Source organism: Pteropus medius, unplaced genomic scaffold, assembly GCF_902729225.1.
Source record: "Pteropus medius unplaced genomic scaffold, Ma_sr-lr_union100, whole genome shotgun sequence".
In the NCBI taxonomy this organism is placed as follows: Eukaryota; Metazoa; Chordata; class Mammalia; order Chiroptera; family Pteropodidae; genus Pteropus; species Pteropus medius.
The window spans coordinates 9,539,544-9,562,142 of NW_024340699.1; the positions used below are offsets into that span (position 1 = coordinate 9,539,544).

Consider the following 22,599-nt stretch of genomic DNA (forward strand, 5'->3'; position numbering starts at 1 on the left):
TCCCTACCCGTCTCCTCCTTCCCTCTTTATCTCTCTGCCTTCCCTTTGCTTTCTCCTCCCTCGTTCCCTCCCCTTCTCTGCCTCTCAGATTTCCCTCACTCGGGCGCCTCTCTCCACCTCTCTGCCTCCACCATCTCCCCACCTGTCTCTGTTTTGTTCCTCTCTCCTCTCAGTCCTGTTTTCTGTCCGTCTCTCCGGCTCTCACTCTCTTTCCTGCTTCTTCCAAATCCTCTTCAGTTTATAGCCCCCACCCCATCTCCAGCCGTACCCGGCGGGGGTCAGAGCTGCGCCTCCACGCCCCTACACGACTCCCGCCCATGGCAGGGCCTCTGGCCTTGCACCTCGAGAAAATCCTCATCTCCCTTCCAGGTGGCCTGAGTACCTCCCTCACCACCTGTTCCCCCATATCCCAAATGCATGTGCACAGAGAGCCCAGCTCTGGGCCCAGGGTCTGGACAAAGGGTGGCTGAGCCCCAAAGCTGAACCCCATGAGTCAACTGTACCCCGACACTCACACGCCACCTTCAGGGTCATGTGCCTTTGCAGGGACTATTCTGAGAACCGCCTCCAGGAATCTACAAAGGAGCTGGGGCAGGTCTGAGTCTCCACGAGACCCACCCTTTGCATCTCAGTGGCTGAGGACGTGTGACTGCTGAGTACACAGTCTCAGAAGAAGACACTGGACCTGCACGTGACGAGCCCAAGGATAGAACTACTAAGCCCTGCCCCAGGGCGCACACCCTTGGCCCAAGCCCAGCCTCAGATCACGGCCGGTTTCAAATGAACTGAAACTTGACTGGCCGAGGTCCCCTACGTCCTTCTTCTAGACTCGGCATCATTGTTAAGACTGGAGACTCTCGAAGGAAGAACAGGGTCCTTGGAATGTGTCAGAGTCTGGGCCAGGGTCTGTCCCATGTATCTTCTCATCGAAGCCTCCCAAGAAGCTGAGAAGGTGTGTCCAGAGGCCGACCCCAAACAGATGAGGATGCTGAGGTCCAAAGAGGCCGAGCGACCTGACCAAGGCCACACAGCTAGAAACGTCAGGGCCCTGTCCAGCTCCAGCCCTCCGGCCCTCAATTTCTAGGCACCAGGCAGTTTGTGGTCCTGACACAGCTATGGCCAGGGGTCGTGTCCCTGCTGGAATGAAGACCCCGGATTTCAATTCGGTGAACATCAGGCACCGGCTCACGTGTCTTGCCCGGGCACTCCTGCCACCCTCCCTGCCGCTCTGGCTCCCCACTTGTCCAGCAGCAGCACCCTGACTATGCGCCCCAGATACCACTCAAATGGCAGGAAAGACAAACAAGGGGTCCCGCCTCGCCTCCCCAGTTTAAGGATTGGGTACAGGGACTTCGGCATGGTCAAGCGGATTCTCTTTCCTGACACTGAGCACAGAGGAACCAAAACGTGACAATTTATTGTGGAAAAAACCCTACCTGTGAATTCTTTGTTGCCAGGACTTCTGGAGCTGCCCTGGTTCCCGGCACTTCCATACATACACACACATATATCCACACACATGGATGGATAGGGAGGGAGGGAGGAAAGGCAGAACGAGGAGAGATTTATTGTAAAGAATTGGCTCACATGACTGCGGGGCCTGGCCAGTCTAAAATCTGGAGGGCAGGTTGACAGGCTGGAGACCCAGGGAAGAGTAGATGCTGCAACTCAAGTTTAACGTGAGCAGTTAAAAAGCAAAACCAAACAACACATGATTAAGAGCCAGAGAAAGCGGATAGAGAAGTGCACACTCATCCGTCCATTCATCCATTCGCAATTTACACACCTACGAGGAACTAAGCCCAGTGCCAGGCGTTAAGTGCTCAGGGAACTGAACAGTCGCTGGGAGCATCAGAGATCTCCGAATGCGGAAGAAGGCAATATGGTAAATCAGGGAAGGCTTCCTGGGGGAGGTGTAACGTGAGTGAATCTAGGAGCGAGGAATAGGATTTGGACAGATGGAAGGGAGGCTCGGGTAGGAGTCTTGAGTGTATGTGTTAGGGGGCATCGTGTAAGTAGATGCCAGGATGACCAGGGAACTGGAAGAGGAAGAGGACTCACCCCAACAGTCCCTGGGGGAGCCTCTGGGAGGAGATGGTACAGAGGAGCCCACCCCGTGCGTAGAGCCAGGCCTGTCTGTGATGAGGTGTGGGCTGTAATTACTGGACTGGAGCACAGGGCCAAGCTGAGTGGGTAAAACACTGACCCTGAGCCCAGCGGGGCACAGAGCAGAAGGAAGATTTCATTAGTGCTGGAGAGGAAGGATGATGTGCCTTCTCCCCAGAGGCCGGAGGGCAGGTGGCCGGCCAGGCGGGGGGCTGACCCCACGGCCCCACAGCGGTGACGGAGCAGCCTGGGAAGCCACGGGCGCTGAAGGAAGGGGAAGGGAGAGCATAGCTCCATTTGTCACTTACCCTGGAAGATGGAAGACGGCTGCTGGAAGCAGGCAGAAGTTCCCCTTGAGAAAGGAGAAGCCGTGCGAGAGGAAATCAAAGCTGTGCCTCTGTGGACAGAGAACGAATGAGACTGTCTGGTGGCTGACAGACGCTGGGCAGTGGCAGGCGGGGTACCGACCTGGGCTGGTGGCCTCAGACAGGAGGGCCCCAGGATAGGGCAGACCCTGCCTGTCTCCCTAGCTGCTCTGTGAGGACCCCAGAGCCGCCCCAACCCCAACCTCTCTCTTCCTCTCTCCATCTCGCTTGACCCCCTCTCCTCATCCCCTGCCCTCACCTCCTCCCAGAGACACTCCCACGGCAGGGACAGTTCTGAGTGGACCATGCTAAATAAAACTGGCATTATTGGGGGCAGCGATTCTATGCCTAGAACTGTGCTTGGTTTGGGCTTTTAAAGGTAACCATTAATCTCATTCCTTTCTCCTGGACCACTTGAGAAATAGATGGAGATATTGAATGTTATCGCTAGGAACTGCATGGAAGATGGGGCCTGAGGCCAAAACAGGTGCCCAGCATGTAGCCTCAGGAAGCAAACTTAGCCCCTGGGTCCCAAGCAGAGCAACTGGAGAACTGGGGTCTCGTGCATGTCCCCCTGAGCCTACAGTTGTGTGGGGAGGCCCTGGCATGTGTGCCCTGTGCTGGAGGCCTGAGCTCACACTGTAAGCCGTGAGGCTATATGAAGGGGCCGAGCCACAGACTTGAGGACCATTCGCCAGTTCTCCCAGTGAGATCTCCACCCTCCCCACCGAAACGGGCGTGGGAGGCAGGAGGAGGGACACCAGCTTCTTCCAGTACTTCTGGGTCAATACTGGCATTGGGGTTAGAAACGTTTTTTCCTTATGCTTCGTACTTTCCAAGTATTTTCTAATCAATTCCCCGCCATGACTATTTGAGATAGATGATAGGCCACGTCACCCATGGGGACAGGGATATGCAAAGAGATTAAGGGACGCAGCCCTGAAGAGATAGGGCTGGGTTTCTGCACAGGGCCCTGGCCCAGAGGCCTGGCCTCTGTTCTCTACAACACATGGTCCCCCAGCAGTCAACACACCGAGTTCCGTAGAGACAGCCACGAAGCTGTGAGAAGAGCTGTGACCTCGTCTGAGTTGCTTAAGCTTTCTGTTCTTGCTCCTCAATTGCAACGTGAAGGCGTTCGAAGCAATATGTATTCGCAGTGGACACGCTTCTTTCAGAGGTCTCTAGGGAATCCAGAGTTGCATGGTCCATGTCCTTGACCCAGCTGACAGATCTCAGGTGCCCCACCCTCGCCTTAAAATTCTCCATAGCGACGGGGGGGGGGGGGGGTTGCAAAGGGGCTCCTCCAGAGGGAAGCACAGGCTTCCTTTGTGCTGACGGAGCAGCTCGATATCTCGACTGTGCGAGCACTTACCCCACGTATATCTGTGATAGAACAGCGTAAAATACGCACACGCAAACGCTCATACACACGCGTGCAGGCAGTCTCCTGGCTTTGACACTGTACTGTCGTTACGCAGATGTCACCACTGGGGGACCCTGGAGGACAGGTACACAGGACCTTTCCATGCTATTTTTGCAACTTCTTGTGAGTCTATAATGTTTCAAAGTAAAAAGTGAAAAAAAAATTGTTTCATGGCCTCTCGTTACTCTTAGCATAAAATCCAAACTCTGCACCAAGGACCCCAGACCCGGTGCAGCCTGGTCCCCTGGCCTTCTCGGGAAACTGTCCCTTCACTAAGTGTGGCCCAGCCCCATCTCCCTTCTCTCCGGGCCTCAAGCCCCCCCAGCACGCCCCTTCTGCAGGGCCTCCGGCCTTGCTGTTTCCTTCAACTCAGGTTCTCTCACCCTAAATCCTGAACAGGGGTCAATCCTGCCTGCCATTCACATCCAGAATAAATCTCCCTTCTCAGCAAGGACTTTTATGTCAGGGTGACTCCGTCAACTCTCTCTGATCTACCGAAGCCCTAGACTACTTTCCTGGTCCCGTCCCTCACCCTTCCACGCATTTCGAGTCTCCAGTGCCCATACTTCCTCCTAATCGCTCTCCTAGCAAATCTAGCTCATGGTATAATGTCAGTCATTTACACTTTATTCTAAATTCCGGGTCAGTACCAACCTCCTCCAAACATTTATAATTTAAACTTGATTTGATATTACCTCATCTTGAGAGGATTTCAGTAAAGGGGAAACAGGTACATTTGGGGACAGAAGCGTCTTTCTGTGCCCATGATGTTATGCCTCAGAAGAAGCCAGGAGTAAATCTGGGTCTGGTTCTGGAGGAGAAGTTGTGACAACTGAGGACAACATTTGGTTCTTAAAATATGCAAAACCCTTTTCCATCCCAACTCTGTTGCTCTCTTCCTGCTTTTCTGAGCAAAACTCTTTCCCTCCCTGGACCATCTGTAACACGAGCGGTCCAGCTAGAAGGCCTATGAAGTCCTTTCTAGCTCTGAGTAGTATACCTCTAAGAGGGACCTCGTTGGCTGGGGACAGTCTGAGTTTTCAAGATGATGCGCACATTCGCATAAGAGCCTGAGGTACATGCCAAGCCCTTAGCTACCCCACCCCCACTCTGGCCATTTAGTTTCTGCTATAGAAAGTATCTGTATCCCCAGCCTACCTGAGGTCCTCCTCCCACCTGGGGGCTTAGCTTAGGGTGCTCAGGGTTCCGTGTGGCTCTGAGAGCTTGCAGGTAGCGTCCTCAGGCAAGGCATTGCATCCCCATCTGCTTCTTGCAGTATTAAGAGTAAAACACTTTTCGGTTTAGCAGACTTTGCTGAGACATGAGCAGACGTTGGTGAGCAGAGCTCTAGGCAGGGTAAGATCCTGGTCTGGTTGCATATGGAAGTCTGGAAGTTTCCATCCCTGGAGATTTTAGGAAGATCCGATTCTTTCTAGATGACTCAGTTACTCAATTCAATCATCTATCACAGGATTTTTCAAGTCAAGTCACTGGTGCATGGTGGCTGGACCTGCTTTCAACAAAGTCCACCCAGCTGTAAGTTTGGGAAATCCGTGAATGGGGTTACTGATGCCTTGTCGCTCTACCCATGGGGCCCCGCTACGGCAGTGATATCAACTGTGTCACCTTCAGAGCCGGTTAGCGGAGGTCCCCGAAGGAAGTCATACGATTACAGTGGTGTTTGGCTGGCAAATTCCTATTCATCTTTCCAGACCCAGCTCCAGCTTCTTCTCTTCTGAAAAGCCTTGCCTGACTGCCGACGAGGTTGGATTAGAGGACCCCTTCTCTGAGCCAGTGTACCCTCTGAGCTGACTGCCACAGGCCCATCCCCCTTTCTTCAAATGGTTTATATGTCGCTCTGTCCCCACAGGACTGAGCTTCCTGAGAGCCAGGACCGAGCCCACCTCATCCCTCTCTGCATCTCTGGTACCATCACAAGGTGGAACAGAGCGGTGGCTTGGTGGATACTGGGTGAATCGTAGAAAGGACTGGCTTAGAGCTCATACATCACAGGCAGCAGATGCTGGGTCGGTTGGTGTGGGACACAGGCGAGGAGCTCATCTGCGGCCTGCCCCAGCCTCCTCCTACTCAGCAGCCACGATTTCTAGTGAACAGTATCAACTCACCACACACCAGGCTCGATGCTCATCTGCAGAGCATCCTCCATCCAGAGCAGCCCTCAGCTGCAGGTGCCTATACGAATGCACCATGCAAACATCAGCCCTGGGAAAAAGAGCCCCGGATTGCCAGCTCCCCCGTACCCATTAGAGTGCCCACCCCCCTCCCTCGCTAGGGGCCAGCCCAGCGCAGGAAGGAACAACAGAAGCAGAAATCATTTTGAAGTTCCCCTGTTGTCAAGGCAGTGTCCCCTGGCTGCCCAGGAAGGGACACACCCCCCCTCCGGACAGGCGGAGAGGAGGAGAGCAGCAGCCCGGCCTCCGGGAAGGGGGTCCCCGGTGTGCCGGGGAGGAAAGGCAGTGCCCCAGCTCCTGGAGGTGCCCCGGCACTCCAACAGCCACCCCTCCACCTGTGTGCAGCGCCACCTGGGACCAGGGTGTCCTCTAAGCCAAGACAAAGTCCTCTGACCCAGGGCAGTCATCCTGGGAGGGGGCGAGTGGAAGCTCCCCACCCCCCACTTGTTCTTGGGGGTCAGAAATAAAATCGGGACTCCTCCCTCCTCCCACGGTATTTCCTGAACATTCTTTTGGGGGCTTGTGAACGCGGAGATGTGTGTGGGGCAGGCTCCAGCTCTGGTGTGCAGCCTGTGACGTCTCCAGCGGGCAGCCCCCAGGGCGGCACATTCTGTGGTCACTGCGTCAGCCAGGTCACAGCTTAACCCCCACCCACAGCCTAGAACTGAGGTTCGCTGGCTCTTTGGGACTTTCTGGGCCACGCCCCTCCTGGGTGCAGGGGAAAGCTGCTTCTCCTTGCCAGGAGAAAACAGATCAAGACCTCAAATCCCGCTCCTAGGAAAGATACATAGGCTCATGGAGTATGTGATGTTCCCACAGCAGAGAGAGCTGGTGGGGCTGGGAGGGGAAATCAGGGCTGTCTCTGCTCTCTAAGGCCCCATTTGGATTAGGGGAAGGGTCTTCTCAGCCCCCCAGATTCTACCACCAAAGGCTGAGTTTCAGTGCTGAGCAGTGCTCTGCCTGTGGGGGTCCAGGACCAGCCCCTCTCTAGCTGATCCCCTGTTCTTTTAGGCCTTATCTTACACTAGAGCCTCTGCAAGTCAAAATCCAAGAAGATGGCCCCATTGTTTCTGTGCCATTTATGCCCCAGGTGGTGCATGCTACAGGTCTCACATGTGGGGCAGGGTATACGGTGACCGGAAATAACAGAAGAAACATCCGCTGAGATCGTGTACCTTTAAGTCGCGTGATTTCTGCAGCCCCCTTCCAGAGTCAGCCCTCAGCATCATGGCAACCACAGACTGTCCCCGCTCCCTTCTTTCCTCCCTCCCCACTCCTGGGTTTCTTCCCTCTTCAGATTCCCGCTGCGCAGCAGGAGCGCTGGGAGGCTCAGAGCCAGCGCTGACCGGTTCAGTGGGCCGCGAAGGGCCAGGGGCGCTCACCGTGGGCATGATCAGTAATCATCACGCAGCATGGCCGCTGTTCCTTCCTCTCCGCCCCGCTCACCTCCTCTGGGGTCTTCAGTCAGTAGAAGCCGCGGAGGAAAAATAGACCCTGTGCACATCCTGCGGGCTGGTGGGCCCGGCTGCAGGCCCCAGACACTAACGGTGTGGGTAAGAGCAGCATCTGCCAGTCAGAGGGCACACCTCCCCTCTGCATCTGTCCCTCGGCTCCAAGAAGGTGCACCATACCTACGAGTCCCCAGTGAATCACTACCTCCCGGGAGAAACGATGCTAGAAGAAATCAGTTACTACAGCAGCAGGAGGGCCTTGGGCTAGACAGGGAGTGCAGGCTCGGGAGACGTGCGTCTGAGTTCAAGGCCAGCTCCACAGCCTGCTGTGTGACTTTGGGTAGGTCTTGTAACTTCTCTGTGCTCCGGTTGCCCCATACGTAAAATGAGGGATCATGAGAGTATGTACCTTATGGGGTATGGAGATGATTCATTGGAGCCGGGCACGTGGCTGGCACATGGTCAGAACTCCACAGACGGTGGCCGCCTTTGTTAATGCAATTATCACATAGTCTGAGGATAAAAAAGGGGAGTTAACATGACCGACCCCTGGACATTACCAGGAAATTATGGATCTGTATTTTATACACACTTTAGAAAGACAAGATACTCTGCTCATGGGATCTGTCCCCATTGCCTCAGCCATTTCAGTGTCCCCTGGCCACCCTGCCATAGCAGTATGTCCTGGGCCACCCGCCACCACCCCGCCTCAGCCCTGCCCTGCCTCTCACCTCCACTTCCTCCGGCACCATCCCTTTCGACCTGCTCCATCCTTGTTTTCTCCACCCACCTCTACCCTGACCTTTGCCCTCCTAAACTGACCTTGGCCCCTAAACTTGCTGGTCCAAAGTTTTGTTTCTCCCCAGGACTTTGGGTGGAGCTGGCCAGCCTGGTGAGGGTCAGAGGCCAGCCGTTCCCTCAGCAGCCAAGCTAGAGGGGTTATTCCCAGGGCTTCTTGGTAAAGTCCAGGATCTTATAGTAAGTTGCCGATCTGTCTTTTGTCCCTTAGCCTGTGAGTTCTCTAAGCCGGTGAGCACAAATATCTTCGACCTCGAGACCCGCTCAGGGCACGATAAGCAGAAGGCACTCGCTAAGTTGTGACTGAGCGAGCGAGTGAGTGACTGAGGATCAATGTCGACAGCAGCAATGACTGGCATTTTGTGCCGAGCCTCGCAAACCACCAGGCACTACATGAAAGCACTGGAAAGCTTCTCATTTAATCCTCATGCCAGCCCTGAGAAGTAGACACAATCAGTGCTTGCATTTTACAGACATTGAAACTGAGGCTCAGAGAAGTCAAAGTCACACAGCTAAGAAATGACTGGATCACATCCCTTACTGCAATCTTTTCTCCTAAGAACAGAGTTTCTTAATCAGGTGCTCCAGCACGTGAACACGATGAAAGTTTATGCAAAGTGCGAGTATGTGTGCATGTGTGCATGATTATTTTGGAGGAGAAGGTTCACAGGTTTCATCAGATACTTAAATGTTTTTTGAACCTATTTGAATCCATCCATCTCTCTACCCTTCCTCCTTCCATCCACTCCCAGAGATCCCATGTGATCAGTATTCACACAGTATGTGCCTTGTGCCGGGCTTGGTGCTGGCACCCATGACTTGTCTAGTCTCTAAGACACATAACGTGCTTCAGATAATGAAAGCTGAGATGATATGGAACGTCCTTCTCCCTCTACCTGGGTCTAGATAACCCAGAAGGGCTTTGCTGCCAGCATCGGGGCTGCGTGGGTGGCTGCACTCTGCCTGAACTCATCTCAGCCCCTGGCGGAGAATGTTCCAGCTCTGGAGAAGGAAGGGGGACCCCTTGGGCAGTGTGGCCATCAGGATGTGAAAGACAGAGCCTGTGTCCTGGCTTTCCCTGCATCCCCTGCAGCCTGAGTCAGCCCTACTTCCTCAAGGGACATGATCAGCCTTGACAGATGAGGGCATGCTTGATGCGTAAGGCACTTCCCAGGACAGGCACTTCCCAAGCCCCAATCTTATCTCAAGGTCTTTTCTCCTCGTGGGAGGTGGGGAAGCAAGTGCTTGCAAAGCAGACCAGAAGGGGAAGCTGAGGAATGGGGGTGTTTGCATTTTTGGAGCCAGGACTGTGCTGCAGCCAGGGAGATGCTTGTCAAGCACTTGTCATCATTAACGTCTTTAGCCTCACACCACAACAACCCACATGGCTGGGATTTTCCTGCTTGTGGAAATTGAGACTTTCAAAGGTCAAATAACTGCCTGAGATCACAAAACAAACATCTCATTTGGAGCCTAATCTCCCTGCCTTGAAAATTGTATCCACTCCACAGCCCTCTGAGGAGCTATATGTACTTGTGACATCACTTTGTAGTTTGTAAAAGATTATCTGACTTAGCTTCTTAAGCATCCCCACCCCCACCCTATTCTCTCTCTCCTTCTCTCCTTCCCAGCCTGATGGCTGTTTGTAACGGTGAGAGGGGTTGATTGTCTTCAGTCATATGCCACCAGCTCCCTGAAGGCAGGACTCCCGCCTCCTCAAGTTCATTACTGGTCTATATATTTAGAATAGTGCCTGGCTGGGAGGTGGTCCTTAATAAACATTTGTTGAATGAATGGATGAAAGAATGAATAACTACACGAGTCCCAGAGCAAATAATAACAAAAGACATTTGCAGAGAGCTTTCCAGAGAGACAGAGCACATTTCCCTTGATTCTACCCAACCCAGTCCTCACATCAACCCTTGAAGTTGTCCTGCTCAGCGTCACAGACGAAGATGCACACTTAGTCAGAAAAGCAGGACTCGATCCCAGGGCTAAGCGGTGGCGCCCTTTTCCCTGCCCCGAAGGATCTCAGGATGAATATTTGTGGAGCGCTGAGGACATCCTGGGCCAGGCTGAGCTGTGGTGGGTGGGGACAGGGGAGGAGGTGCCTGCTCTGCTTTCCGAAAGCTCAGAGTCTATTTGAGGAGGCCAGACTTATGCGTGTGGAACATTTGGGAAACGGTACAAGACAGTAGCTGAATTGCACATAATCAGGTGCCAACCACATTTCCTTCCTTAAGTAATCTGAGTCTTTTAATACCAGATGGGGACCCTGAGAATAGATCTCCTATAAAACAGATGAAGAGCGAAGATGGGAGCCAAAGGGAGGGCTGTGGCTCACTCGTTTTTACCCCTCTCTAGCCCGGCGTGACGCCTGGCCACGGCCACAGCAGCGGTGCCCTCTCCATAACCAGCCACGCGCGCTCGGGGCCAGGTGCCTGCTGAGGGTCGTACAAACGTGACTTCACCGCTGCTCCCAGCAATGCTGCAAGGCAGACGCAACACGGCCCGCAGAGGGTGTGGGGTCCGGAGAAAGTACTCGTCAGGCCCAAGGCCGCACAGATAGTAAGGGGCGAAATCAGGATTTGAATGCAGAGCTAGTGGCCTCAGACCCATGCTCTAAATCGGACACCTCTGTCTCCGCGCGTGGTGGGGCCTCAGTGAACGGCCTTTGCCCCGAGGATGGGGAGGAACGGCTGTATGTGCATACACGCGGACAAGCACGTGCGTGCTTTCACAGGATCCCTGCGCCTCTGCCCATCTCGCCCCTTCCTCCTGAGCAGCCTCCCAGCGGGGACCCTAAGGCAGCGGTCCTCAACCTTTTTGGCACCAGGGACTGGTGCTCCCATGAGAATCTAAGGCTTAGTGATCTGAGGCGGAGCTGAGGCGGCGATGCCAGCGCTGGGGGGCGGCTGCAGATACAGAAGCAGCTTCCCTTGCTCTCTACTCACGTCCTGTTGTGTGGCCCAGTTCCTAACAGGCTACAGACCGGTACCGGTCCATGGCATGGGGGTTGGGGACCCCTGCCCTAAGGAGTCCTATGTAGATGCTCACGGCAGAGGGAAGAGAAGGTCTTTCCTCCAGAGACTTCTGAGGACATGCACGGGTGCTGGGCGTGTGCCTTCGTCTGCTCGGGCTGCTGTAATAAAATGCCACAGACAGGGTGACTTCAACAACAGAAATTTATTTTCTCACAGTTCTGGAGGCTGGCAGTCCAAGATCAAGGAGCCAGCAGGGTTGGTGTCTGGTGAGAGTTCGCTCTTGGGTTGCAGATGGCTGCCTTCTCCTCCTTCCTGTGTGCTTACAAGGCCTTTCCCTGGCCATGTGGCGGGGAGTTCAGGGGGTCTTTGATGTCTGTTCTCATAAGAACATTGAGGTCACTAATCCCACGGGGTCAGGGCCCTACCTTATGACCTCATTTAACCTTAATTTTTTTTAGAGGCCCCATCTCCAAATACAGCCACACTGATAATTAGGGCTTCAACATATGAATTTGGGGGGTACACAAACGTTTAGTCCATAACAAAGAGGATGAGGGAGGGGTCAGAGCTGGGGACAGTGCATGAGCTAGCTCGCCTGTCTGAGTAGAAGTTGCCACAGCCATTAAAAGGCTCAGGGTGGATGGAGCTTTGAAGGTTGCCTGAGCAAGTACATCCTGTGGGGATAGCAGGACCAAAGGCCCCTACAGCCAGGAGACCGATGGGAGGCTCCCTGGCTCCCCACACAGTTGTCTGCTCTCTGTTGCAAATCCCCAAGAGGCAGGAAGTGGCTCTTGTCCCTCTTGTCCCTCATATTTAACTTAATCCTCCTTAGATGCATTCTTCACGAGCGTTTCATGGGTGGTGTTTGCTGCACCGCACAGTGCATGTGCGTGTTTCTGTTTATCTGTAGATAATGCCAACCACTCAGGGCATCATGAGGAATACATGAGCTATCGCGCATGTATATACCTGGTACGAGCTTGACATATGAATGAATAAACATTTGTTGAATGAATGGACCTTTGCTTGGAAGAATAAGCTTCTTCCTTTGAAGAGACAGGATGATGTGGTAATTTTTGGTGTTTACTTACTAATTGGGTCACTGAGCAAAGAAATTCATTCATTCATTTGTTCATTCATTCATTCAGCACAGAGTGACTGCACCCCTGTCTGAAACCAGGGGTCAAGCAGACAGTATACAGCGAAAGCGGTAGCGGTCTCTACTCGCAGTCCAGGGGGAGAGACAGACAAGGAGAGTGGCAACGAGAATGGAGGGAGTAAGTACTTTGACGGAAAAAAAGCCCCTAGTACTCCAGGAACCCCAAGGCGGGCACCGACAGGAGACCAGGGAGGGATTCCCTGAGGAAGTGACACCTGAAGCAGATGGAGACCAGGGTGAGAGACCTACTAGGCAGAGGGAGCAGTGTGTGCAAAGGCCCTGGAGCACAATCACGGAGGGCACGCTGGCGACTAGTGAGGGTCTGTGCAGCTGGAGCCCCAGAAGGAGCGCCCTGGAGCAGAGGGATTAGGAGGTGAAGCCGGGCCACAAAGGGGCCTCATAATTCACGCGTAAGCGGTTTGGACCTCATCTCGGTAACTACTTCATTCCCACTGCTCGGAGGCAGCCAGCTGCAAACAGCCCTGGAGGCACTTTGCTATTTCTGATCTATAAGACAGAGCAATTCATCCGGACTCTACTTCTTCAGAGGGTCGTGGGGAGGAGGAAATCAGAGGGTGGCATCTCAGCCTTTCGTAAACTCTCAGGTGCCAGTCCTGGTCTTTGGGGAGTATGGAGATTAGCAGAGGCCTGAGGGTGGAATGGTTTGGTGCTCTATCCAGTGATCTGAGAAGTCTGGGGCCTGCATCATCTCCCCAGCAAAGATCCCACCTCTGTTCCTTGAGTCCTGGCCATCCTGATGGGTCCTCTCATGACCTCTGGCTTCGCCCCACCCCATCCTTCTTCCCCAGCGGGTAAGCAGGTCAGCCCCTACCAGTCCTGCTCCGTCATATAGGATTCCAGCCTTCATGGACTAGACAGATGAGTGCCGGCAGTTAGGAGAGCAGAAGCTTTGAATCTGCTGGGAAGTAGAGGACCTCTCCCCAACTCAGTGGCCCCCAATGTCCTCATTTGCCAACAAGAGGCGGTGACAGAGCCCCCGACTCCAAGTTCTAATGCCGCGTTCTGGCTGGGTCTTACCGACAGTTAACCTCAGTTTCTCTCAGAGGCGATGATTAGACACTGCCTGCCTAACTCGCAGGGCATGGATGATGTGGGGCGATGTGTGTCACACGGCAATGGGCTGTGCATTAAAAGGGACGGGTGTGAGGACATGCACGTCCCCTGTTGCACAAAACAGGACGTGTGTTTGGATTTGAGAAAGCATTAAGCGCCATATAGGTCAAGAAAACAACTCATGGTCCCTGGCCAGGCCATAGGCCACCTATGTCCCTGCAAGGGCAGCTGGTGGGCTGGCAGGAGGGGAGGCAGCTCCTGGGGGCCCTGTGTCCGTGGGGCATGGCCATATGCCTGTGTGGCTGCGAGCCTGTGTGAACGTGGGTGACTGCAAGGCTGTTGTGCGCTTACAGTGCATCTTTGTGCCTGTGTGTCTGTGTCTTCTGTGGGGTCCTGTGGATGCACCTGTAGGTGTATTATGGCTGAGTGTGTCTGTGTGTGCAACAGCAATGCCTGTGTGGACCTGTGGGACCTGTGCCCATGTGCAACTCTGTGTGACTACGCGTGTTGGAGGCCACAGGTTAGGAGCCCTGTGACCAGGCAGCTCTGACTCGGGGGAGGGGTGGCTCCCCCTCAGGCTTTCAGGGAGCAAAACCCTCAGGCTTGCATTTCAGCAGATGAGGGCGGACCCAAACTTGGCCCTTTTGCCTGACAACCCCAGAGATAGGGGTTATGGCCTGTGTGATCTGGAGCCAGGACTCACAAAATGGAGACTGCCTCCTAAATTCATCCGTTGCCCCTCAGCACTAACTCACAGCCTGTCCCATAGCTCATTAGTTACTGGGGAGGTGGAAGGATGAAGGAGGGAGGGAGTGGGGGAAGAAACAGCCAAAAGAGAAAGCAAGGGCCAAGGGGCCTGAGGCTTCTTTTGCTCCATTCCCAACTCCCTGTCCTTAGAAGGTGGCCCTGGCCTTGGAGGAGCAGGAGGGGCCCCTAGTCCCACGACAACCCAGTTAGATGTACGTTTGTTTGTCGTCCTTTCCTGGGTGGGGCGGACTTTTCCCCACCCAGAGAGAATTCAGGCGGGGAATTAAATAAGGATTCCCTTGAAGTCAAATGAAACAGCGCAACACGCGCACGCACACACACATACGCGCACATACATGCGCACACACGCGCACACACGTTCTCCCAGGAGCAGTCCGCTGCCCCCTGCACCCCACGCACCCGCTGGGTACCTGGCGGGGATCTGGCCGGGGAGCCCGCGCGCCCCGCTCGTGCGGGCGCGCAGGGCGCAGGGCAGCAGCGCGGCCGGCCCCGCCCCGGCCCTCCAGGGGAGCCGCCCGCCTGCCGCTCCGCTCCGCTCCGCGCGGTCCCCGGCTCTGTTCATTCATGATTGGTACTCGGTCCCCCGAGCCCCAGCCCGAGCGCCGGGAGGGGAGCCGAGCGTGCGGCGGGAGGGGCGAGTGGAGCGCGGCTCCCGCACCGCACGCGGCGCTGGCTCTGGAGCCTCAGGCGGGCGGCCGTCCGCCCCGTGTCCAGCGCCAGGCAGGCTCCGAGGCGCCGTCGTCGGCCCTTGGCGGGGGGAGCGGCCGGGCCCGGTTCCGAGGGCTCTCCGGGAGCCGCTGGCCCTGGGGGTCGGGGCATGTGCGGGGCTGAAGGAGGAAAGGAAAGGCTCCCGGCGCTCCAGCCCCACGCTCGCTGAATCCCGAGCTGCAGGCGCGCGGGCTGCCGGGTGCTGCTTTTTCTCCTCCCGTTCGGAGTAGACGATCCGAACTGGTTTCTTTCCAGGGGAGGGAAGGGGCAGGGCCCGGGGTCCCAAGTCGCACACAAGTCTTCGCTGCCATGGGGGCCGTCATGGGCACCTTCTCATCTCTGCAAACCAAACAAAGGCGACCCTCGAAAGGTAAGACACCTTCTTCCTTTTGTTCCCCTGGCTGGGTTTCGGGGTGCTGGGAACTGAGGTGGGGTGTGCCACCCGCCAGCCGTGGCCCGGACTCCCCTCTCCCTGAGGAGCGCGTTCGGGCTTCCTGTGTCCAAAAGAGCGAGAAGCGGGCGGGAGGGTCGGTGTGACACCCGCGAAGGCTCGGAGGACGGAGCCGAGTGGGCGCCTGCCCCGGGAGCAGAAAGAAGGGGCGGATTCACAGGTGGGGGTGACGGAATCGCCTGGTGGGAATGTCGGGAAGCTCTTCCCGTTCCCATGATGAAAGGCGATGTATTGCGAGCCCGCGGGCATCCAGTGAAGGTGCTCACGCATTCGCACGCTCCTCGGGCCGCGATGCGGGTGCAGACCTGGGAGTCTGCCACCCGGAGGGGGTGCAGTGTCTGCCCACCCGGGAAAACCTCTGCAAGCCAAAAGGAACCAGCCGCTGCCAGGTGGTAAAACTCCCAGGGCGCATGTCCTGGTGACTCGGAGATATTCGGGGACGGGGCGTCACGCCGGGGTGCTGCCGTGCTCTGGGAACCTCCGAGGGCACAGTCGGAGGGTGGCAGAGAGGTGAGCTGACGTCAGGAATTAGAAAGCATGATATCCGGCGCCCCTCCCGCCCGGCCCCTGGTCCACAGCTGCCTTTCCCCGGCTGAGACGCTACTTTCTCACCAGCAGGACTTTTGTCAAATGGGTCAGTGTGAAGTTGAGGCGAACGTGTGGCGACATGGGGTTCTATGCAGGACTCGTAGCCAGCAGTTAGCAAGTTGGTTGTTGGAATAAAGAGATGAGGCAGTTGGGAAAAAGGAAACGATGGGTGGGCTTGGTTTGGTCCGGTTTCATTCTCAAATTCTGTTGTGAGTGGTAGCAGGATTTTAAGTAACCTGACGCGTAAACCTTCAAGTTCTGCCATTGGAACCCAGGTTCCGGTTATAAGTAGGGTTACAGCTCCCACCCCTTGTGCTAGCTAGTGGTTAGGTCTGTGTTAGGATAAGGGTTCACCCCCCAGAGTGCACCCTAAGAGTCTACTCTTAAGACTTTGGTTGGTCTCGCCTGAGGTATCGGGGGAGTCTGCGTCGCAGAGCTACCCACCCATGAGTAACCTGCTCTCCAGGGGTCCGGACATGTGGCCCAGCCCGAGACATCAGGCTGGCAGAGGAACAAGATTTCTGGGTGAAGATCTTAGGGAATGAACCTAGTTTGGAGTTTACAACCGAGAGCATGGAGAAGGCTCTGGCCCATTTCTCTAGCCGAGTTATACATCCTGCTGGCGGGGAGGGACTGGTCGTCCTTTAGCAGTCCCAGTCAGGACAGACAGCTCTGCAAGCCTTGGCCCAGGACCTTGACATTCAGAGCCGGCGACTCACAGAGCCTTGATACTGCTCGACTAGGGACAAAGTTCAGCACCAAATTCCCATCTCCTCCCCCATCATCGGTCTGACCACCAGGAGGTACCAGAAGTCAGGGAACTGTGGAGACAAGATGCTCAGGGGGCTGTTTTAAAATATTTTTCATGCCTGTGGCACTCCTGGGAGGCAGCTAGGCGAATGTGACCCCATCACTTCCTCCCTCTGTGACCTCAGGTAAGTCCCTTCATCTAAGCCTCAGTTTCCTTATCTTTAAATTACATGAGGATACTACCTCCAAGTGGGAGACTGGGTATGTGGGGAGTGTTGGCCGTAGCCACCAGGGACCCAGAGGAGATCATTGAAAGAATATGAAGATCAAACAAATGATGGACATTGAGCTCCATCAAATGGGCAAAGGCTTAGAGCTCAGATATTACTCAGATGTTACTGTCCACCATTCCCTTCTCCCACACAAAACTCCAGGTCACCCCAGATGCATTCCTGCGGGATTCCCAGAGCCCAAAGCTCTTTGCTTCTCTCCCAGGGTTCTAAGAAAGAGAAGAGGGGTGCCAGCATTCAGTGAGCTCCTACTGTGTGCCTGACACAGTTCTAGGTGCTTTATCTGCACGTTGGCATTTAACTCTCACAAGTACACTTGTTTGGAGCTCATAGCAGGTCCAGGGCTGTTGGGCAAGCCCCAGGACAAGCTGCCCAGAGCAGTGAGCGATCTGCCTCTCTTACACAAAGCCCCACCGCATTGGCTGGAATTGTCCAGGCTCCAGCTGTGCGCATCGCTCCAGGCATTTGTCCTGGAGCAGAGTATTTTCTTACCATCTCCTTCCTTAAAATGCTGATCAGCAGAGGACCCTTCTTGCAGAGAGAGGCCGCTTGGAAACTGGCCGGGTAGGCTAGTGGTCAAGGGCCACTTCCTGGCCAGATTCCTTCCCTCCTTGGGACCTCAGTTTCTCCTTTGTAAAAGAAGGAAGTTACATTAGACATTTCCTCAGGTTCCGTCGGTTCTAAAATTTGAAGATTTTTATTGCTGGTGCCCTTACCAGAGCTGCTACTGTGATCTCTGAAACATTAGGCTCAGATCTAATTAGACACAGTCAGAGAGTGGAGGAGATTTGCAACTCAGGAGTCATTCTCCCCGCTGGGTTCAAATCCAGGCTCTACTACTTACCAGCTGTATGACTAAGCTTATTTTCCTCGACTATAAACCAGGGACAGCAGTGGTTACCATCTTAAAATAGCTGTGTGTTGTGTGGATTTCAAGGATAACACACGTCTGATGCCTTACACAAGCTCTGCTACATAATAAGCGGTCAGCAAATTTTAGCTGCTATGAAATTTATGACTTACTCTCTGGGGCTTCCAAATGCCTAGAGTAAGGCCATCCTGGAAGTAGTCAGTACCTCCGGTAGCCCTGACAGCTCATTCTGGGAGCTGTCTTCCAGCTCCGTCCAGGTAACTAAGACCCCAAAACCAGACACACACATGCTGGTCATGTTGCTGCAGCCCCACTGACCTCCGCTCTGTGGCTGGTCCAGAAAACATGATAGCCTGCTCAGGGAAAACCTTGCATGTTTTGCAAACGTGAATTGGTATCACGCACATATTTTTTTAAATAGGGCAAAAGCTCTACGTGATTAGTGCCGACGCATCCTTCTGGATGTGCCCGGCCCCGCCTGGGAAAGCCTCCTGCAGGCTGCAGAAACCCTGAGCGGTTTTAGAACTGTGTCACGGAATAAAAACATTCCCGCTCACTTTCAGTCTCTGTTTGGGATCTTTGTCTGTCTTTAATTAGAATGCGAAAGCCCTGCTTTGGGGGATTCGGCCTCTGCACCCCAGTCTCAGGTAGAATTTCTGACTCCAATAGTATTGCACATGCTTATCATACCGAGGACATTGCTCTGGGTTGGCGGCCGGGGCAGGGGCGGGGGGTGGGGGGGGTGGTAAGTGAGAAGGTTTGGGGTGTCAAGGGAATCAGAGGAGGAGGATGCAGGTGCAGCAGGTGGGTCTGTGGCAGAGGGACAAGAGAATTTAGGAGAACAAGGCCATCCCAACAGAGATTTGCCCATAAGCAAATAATTCCACATTGCAGGGGTGGTCGGGTTATCTATCTTCCCCTGTGGAAGGAAAGCAGCCAGAACCTTCGGGAAGGGCTCAGCTTCTGGCTTTACAGAATGTTTACTGAATAGACGGGCAGACTAAATTCCACAGCTATTAAATACATTTTCTAAGGCCACGTGGCACGTTAGAGACACGTATGGGACTGGTCCCTTGACTCCTAGGTCAGTGAGCACTGGGAGAGCTTATGGGAGCAAAGGGTTCTCGGTGAGGCTGGGTTTGGGGTTTATTGACCAGGGCAGCCAGGGGATCTCTCCAACCTGGAGAGAGCTGGGAGACCAGTGAGAGAGGCAGGGAAGCATAGAGAAGCAGTAGCCTTGCTGTCACATGCTCCTGGTCTCAAGGGACCTTTGGCTCCAGGGACCGTTGGCAAGTCATCTCACCTTGGAAATATAGTTTATTTGTGTTTAAAAGAGGAATACTGGTTTACAGAGGCATTCGTGCCTCGGGCATTACCTGTTTCTGCATCTTTGTTCACCCTTTTAACTCTATAGTACCCTTCCCCCCACCTCCTGTGTAATAATTAAAATTCTACCCACATCCCCAAACCTCACTCAACTGTTTCCACATTCAGGAAGGCTTCCCCGAGCCCCAGAGAAAAGTGACTTCTACCATCTAAATCCCTGAATCTTTTAAGATGTACGTCCTCATGACTCTCGAGTCATGCTTTAAATTAGGCAAGGGGTGGAAGCATTATCCCCCTGCCTCCACCCCGGAATGTCAGCTTCTTGGGGGGTGCTTTTCTAAATCATCCTTCACAGTCCCTAGCCTGGCTCCTTGCACGTAGTAGGTACTCAATAATAAATCTTTTCTGGAATAAATTCTAAATAATGGAATGGTTGGCTGCTCTCTGTTCTTTCCTCCAGACGTAGACCCCACAGGAAAAGTTAGCTTCCCACTGGAATTTCAGTTACTAGCCCTTTGCCTGGAATGCATTCTGTTCCTTGGTCCGTTGGCTTTGAATTGGCTTTCATCTCCTGGAATGTTCTGAATCTGTTTACCATTTAGCAGAGAAGTGCTGAAAACAGGGTTCCTACTCCGCACCCCCCAATAGCTGCAGGAGTGTAGGGAGCCCACGCCCCGTGCCTGGTGCAGTTCTGGCTCCTCAATTCCAGAAGAAAAGCAGTGAAGCTCAAGACCAAACAGAGAGGGAAGAGGGAGAGACCGAAAGACGGAAGTGAAGGTTCTAGTGCCTAACACTGGTGCAGTTTTTCAGCCGGGTTCCTAGAAGGGGACTTGGTGTCAGACCTCTTCGCATCCCTAAAAGGGCTTTGCTCAATAAACGCTTTGCAAATGTGAGAGTCAATAAGCGAGGGCATGCATTAGCAAGTGAGGGAAAAGAATGAATGGGCGAATAAATGCGTGAGTGAACGGAAAGAAGCAAATGCTGATCAAATGTACATAGGAATAATCGAGGAAATGCATGCATGCATGAATGAATGAATGAATGAATGAATGAATGTGTGTATAAATTAAGGAGGAATGAATTCTAGAAAGGCGATAATAAAAGAATGCCTTTGCATAAAGAGCATTGATCGTCATGCTACCCAAATCTTGGATCTGAGACCCCCACCGTGACACTTGGAAGAAGTCAGTGGCACAGGAAGCCCTGGCACAGATAATTCATAGTAAACTTATAGCACATGCCCCTTAGAAAGCTGAAAATTATAAATTCAGTCCGGAAGAGTCCTGGTAATTTTTCGATACCAGTAGATGCATGGCATCTTTGGGGAAGGTGGGAAGTTGGTAAGTATCTCCAAGCTTTCGCTCTTTTGTTGATTCTTTCAAAAAAACGAACGTAAGGACTGACCCAGAGAGGCCTCCCTCGTGTTTTGGGTTCACCTTTACCTTGTCTTGGTGAGATCGAGAGCCTGTACATTTGTCAGCCCATTGTTTCATTCATTAAGCAGTCCCTTAAATGTCCATCAACATTGCCTCCAGATTATTATCTCTGCCCCAGATCCACTCCAGCCTCCCCACTCTCCCTCCACCTTTACCTCCCTATTAACCCGGCGAACTCCTACACATCCTTCAAGACCTCATTCAATATCAACCCCCCTCAAGACCCCTGCAGGCAGAGCACATCTCTCTCTCCCTCGTTCCCCTTGCCACAATCCTGCATATTACGTGGTTACGGCTTGACACAGTTATCTCTCTGACTCACTCCCAGGGAAGGAATCTTATTCTAGGGCCTCTGTCAGGCCTGATATTGAGTCCAGACTTGATGGATGTCGGCTGTATGGAGGGGAAGGACGGCAGGACCAGGGCGTGCGTTCTTGATGGCTCCGAGAAGTGCAGGAATGCAGCAGCCCGGATGAGAAATCCAGGTCTGCTCTTGGGGAGAAGCTCTGCCAAGTTCTGCATAATAACCCCGGAGCTGACTTTCCATTCATCAGCGGGAGAATGAGCAGTGCTTAGGAGGGAGGGAGAGGGGGAGGGGAGACGGAGAGGGCGGGGGAGGGAGAGACACACTCTTAACTGGGAATTCTGGGACCTTCAGAGAAACTTGACTTATCTTTAAGCGCCTCCTCTCCTGCCAGGTAGTATTTTAAATAGGTCACCTTCAGGGAGGAGCCGTGGTCAGCTGGGATATGCTAGCTTCCCGTGCCCTCGCCTGGGAGCAGAACGTCAGATGAAGTCTTGTTATTCCAGGCCAAACTGAGAGCCACACTGGAGCAGTGTGGGGAAACGGAAGCCACAGGCCAACCAGGGCGTAGATACCGCAGCGTCGCGCATAGGGCGAGGTGATTCTAGCAGCTCGGGATAGTACTGGCTTCGCTGCTGCCTTCTGTCCCTTCTCAGGTCTGGTCCCTTCCTCTTCTGTTGCTCCGTCTGTGTAACGACTGGCCAGTCCTCGAGGATCTCTGTTTCTTTGAGCTGCGGCCTCTGATTCCATCGCTCTGGGATCTAGAGCCATCTCAACAATGGCCACCAGAACCCCGAGCGGTTTCTTGGTGACGCCTATGGGAAGTTGTCGGTTTTAGGTGATGAAAGAAATTTCTAGCGGTAGAATAAAAAATGTGGGTTACGTGCCAATAATAAGAATAACGACTAATGTTGGTCCGGCCTCCTCTCTGTGCCAGGCACCTTGCTCGGCTCTTCTCCTCTGTTATTTTATTAACCTCCTCCCAGCCTTGGGCGACACATCCTACTATCATTTCCACTTTGCAGATGAGGAATCGGATGCTCTGTGGAGGGAGGTTCCTTGGCCGGGTCACACAGCTTACAGTGAGCAGTGCTTGGTTCTGGCTGATCCTGGAACCTGGGTAATTACACACCACACCAACTTCCTCTCCTCCTGGCCTCACCCAGAGAAAGAACAGCCAAAATGGGGAATGTGGAGGGTGAGGAGAAGGCATTCAGGGATAGACTAAAGCACCTCATTAGCTAACCCCAGAGCCATCTGTAGGCATTGCGCAAATGCTTTTTACCCCGTCTCAAACCATCCCTAGATCTGTCTCCATTTAATCTGGCACTGCAAAGGCTTGAATATGAAATGATTGGGAACAGAAGACCAATTAGCAAATTCATTAATAGGATTAAACATCTCTCCTCTAATCATTTATGTGAACTGAATTCTTCTCCCTTTGTAATAGCCATCATTGCCCGTCAGTGAAAGATCAAGCACTTACATATCCCCAAGTATGTTAGAATTTCAAACCTTCAGAATCAGGCACCGGAATCAGTCAGTGGGTTCCACA

At 53.7% G+C, this 22,599-nt stretch overlaps 1 protein-coding gene across 2 annotated transcripts in view; it reads left to right on the forward strand.

The window, feature by feature from the left end:
- Positions 1 to 22,599, forward strand: part of KCNIP1 (potassium voltage-gated channel interacting protein 1) — a 260,707-nt gene that overhangs the window by 76,090 nt on the left and 162,018 nt on the right. Inside the window, exon 1 of one of the 2 annotated variants that reach the window (XM_039877635.1) lies at positions 14,850 to 15,398. The exons of the other annotated variant lie outside the window; for it this stretch is intronic. Coding sequence (XP_039733569.1) covers positions 15,338 to 15,398 — 61 coding nt within the window. The 5' untranslated portion in view covers positions 14,850 to 15,337. Of the gene's footprint in view, positions 1 to 14,849; positions 15,399 to 22,599 lie in introns of those variants that run through there. 2 annotated transcript variants of the gene reach the window in all.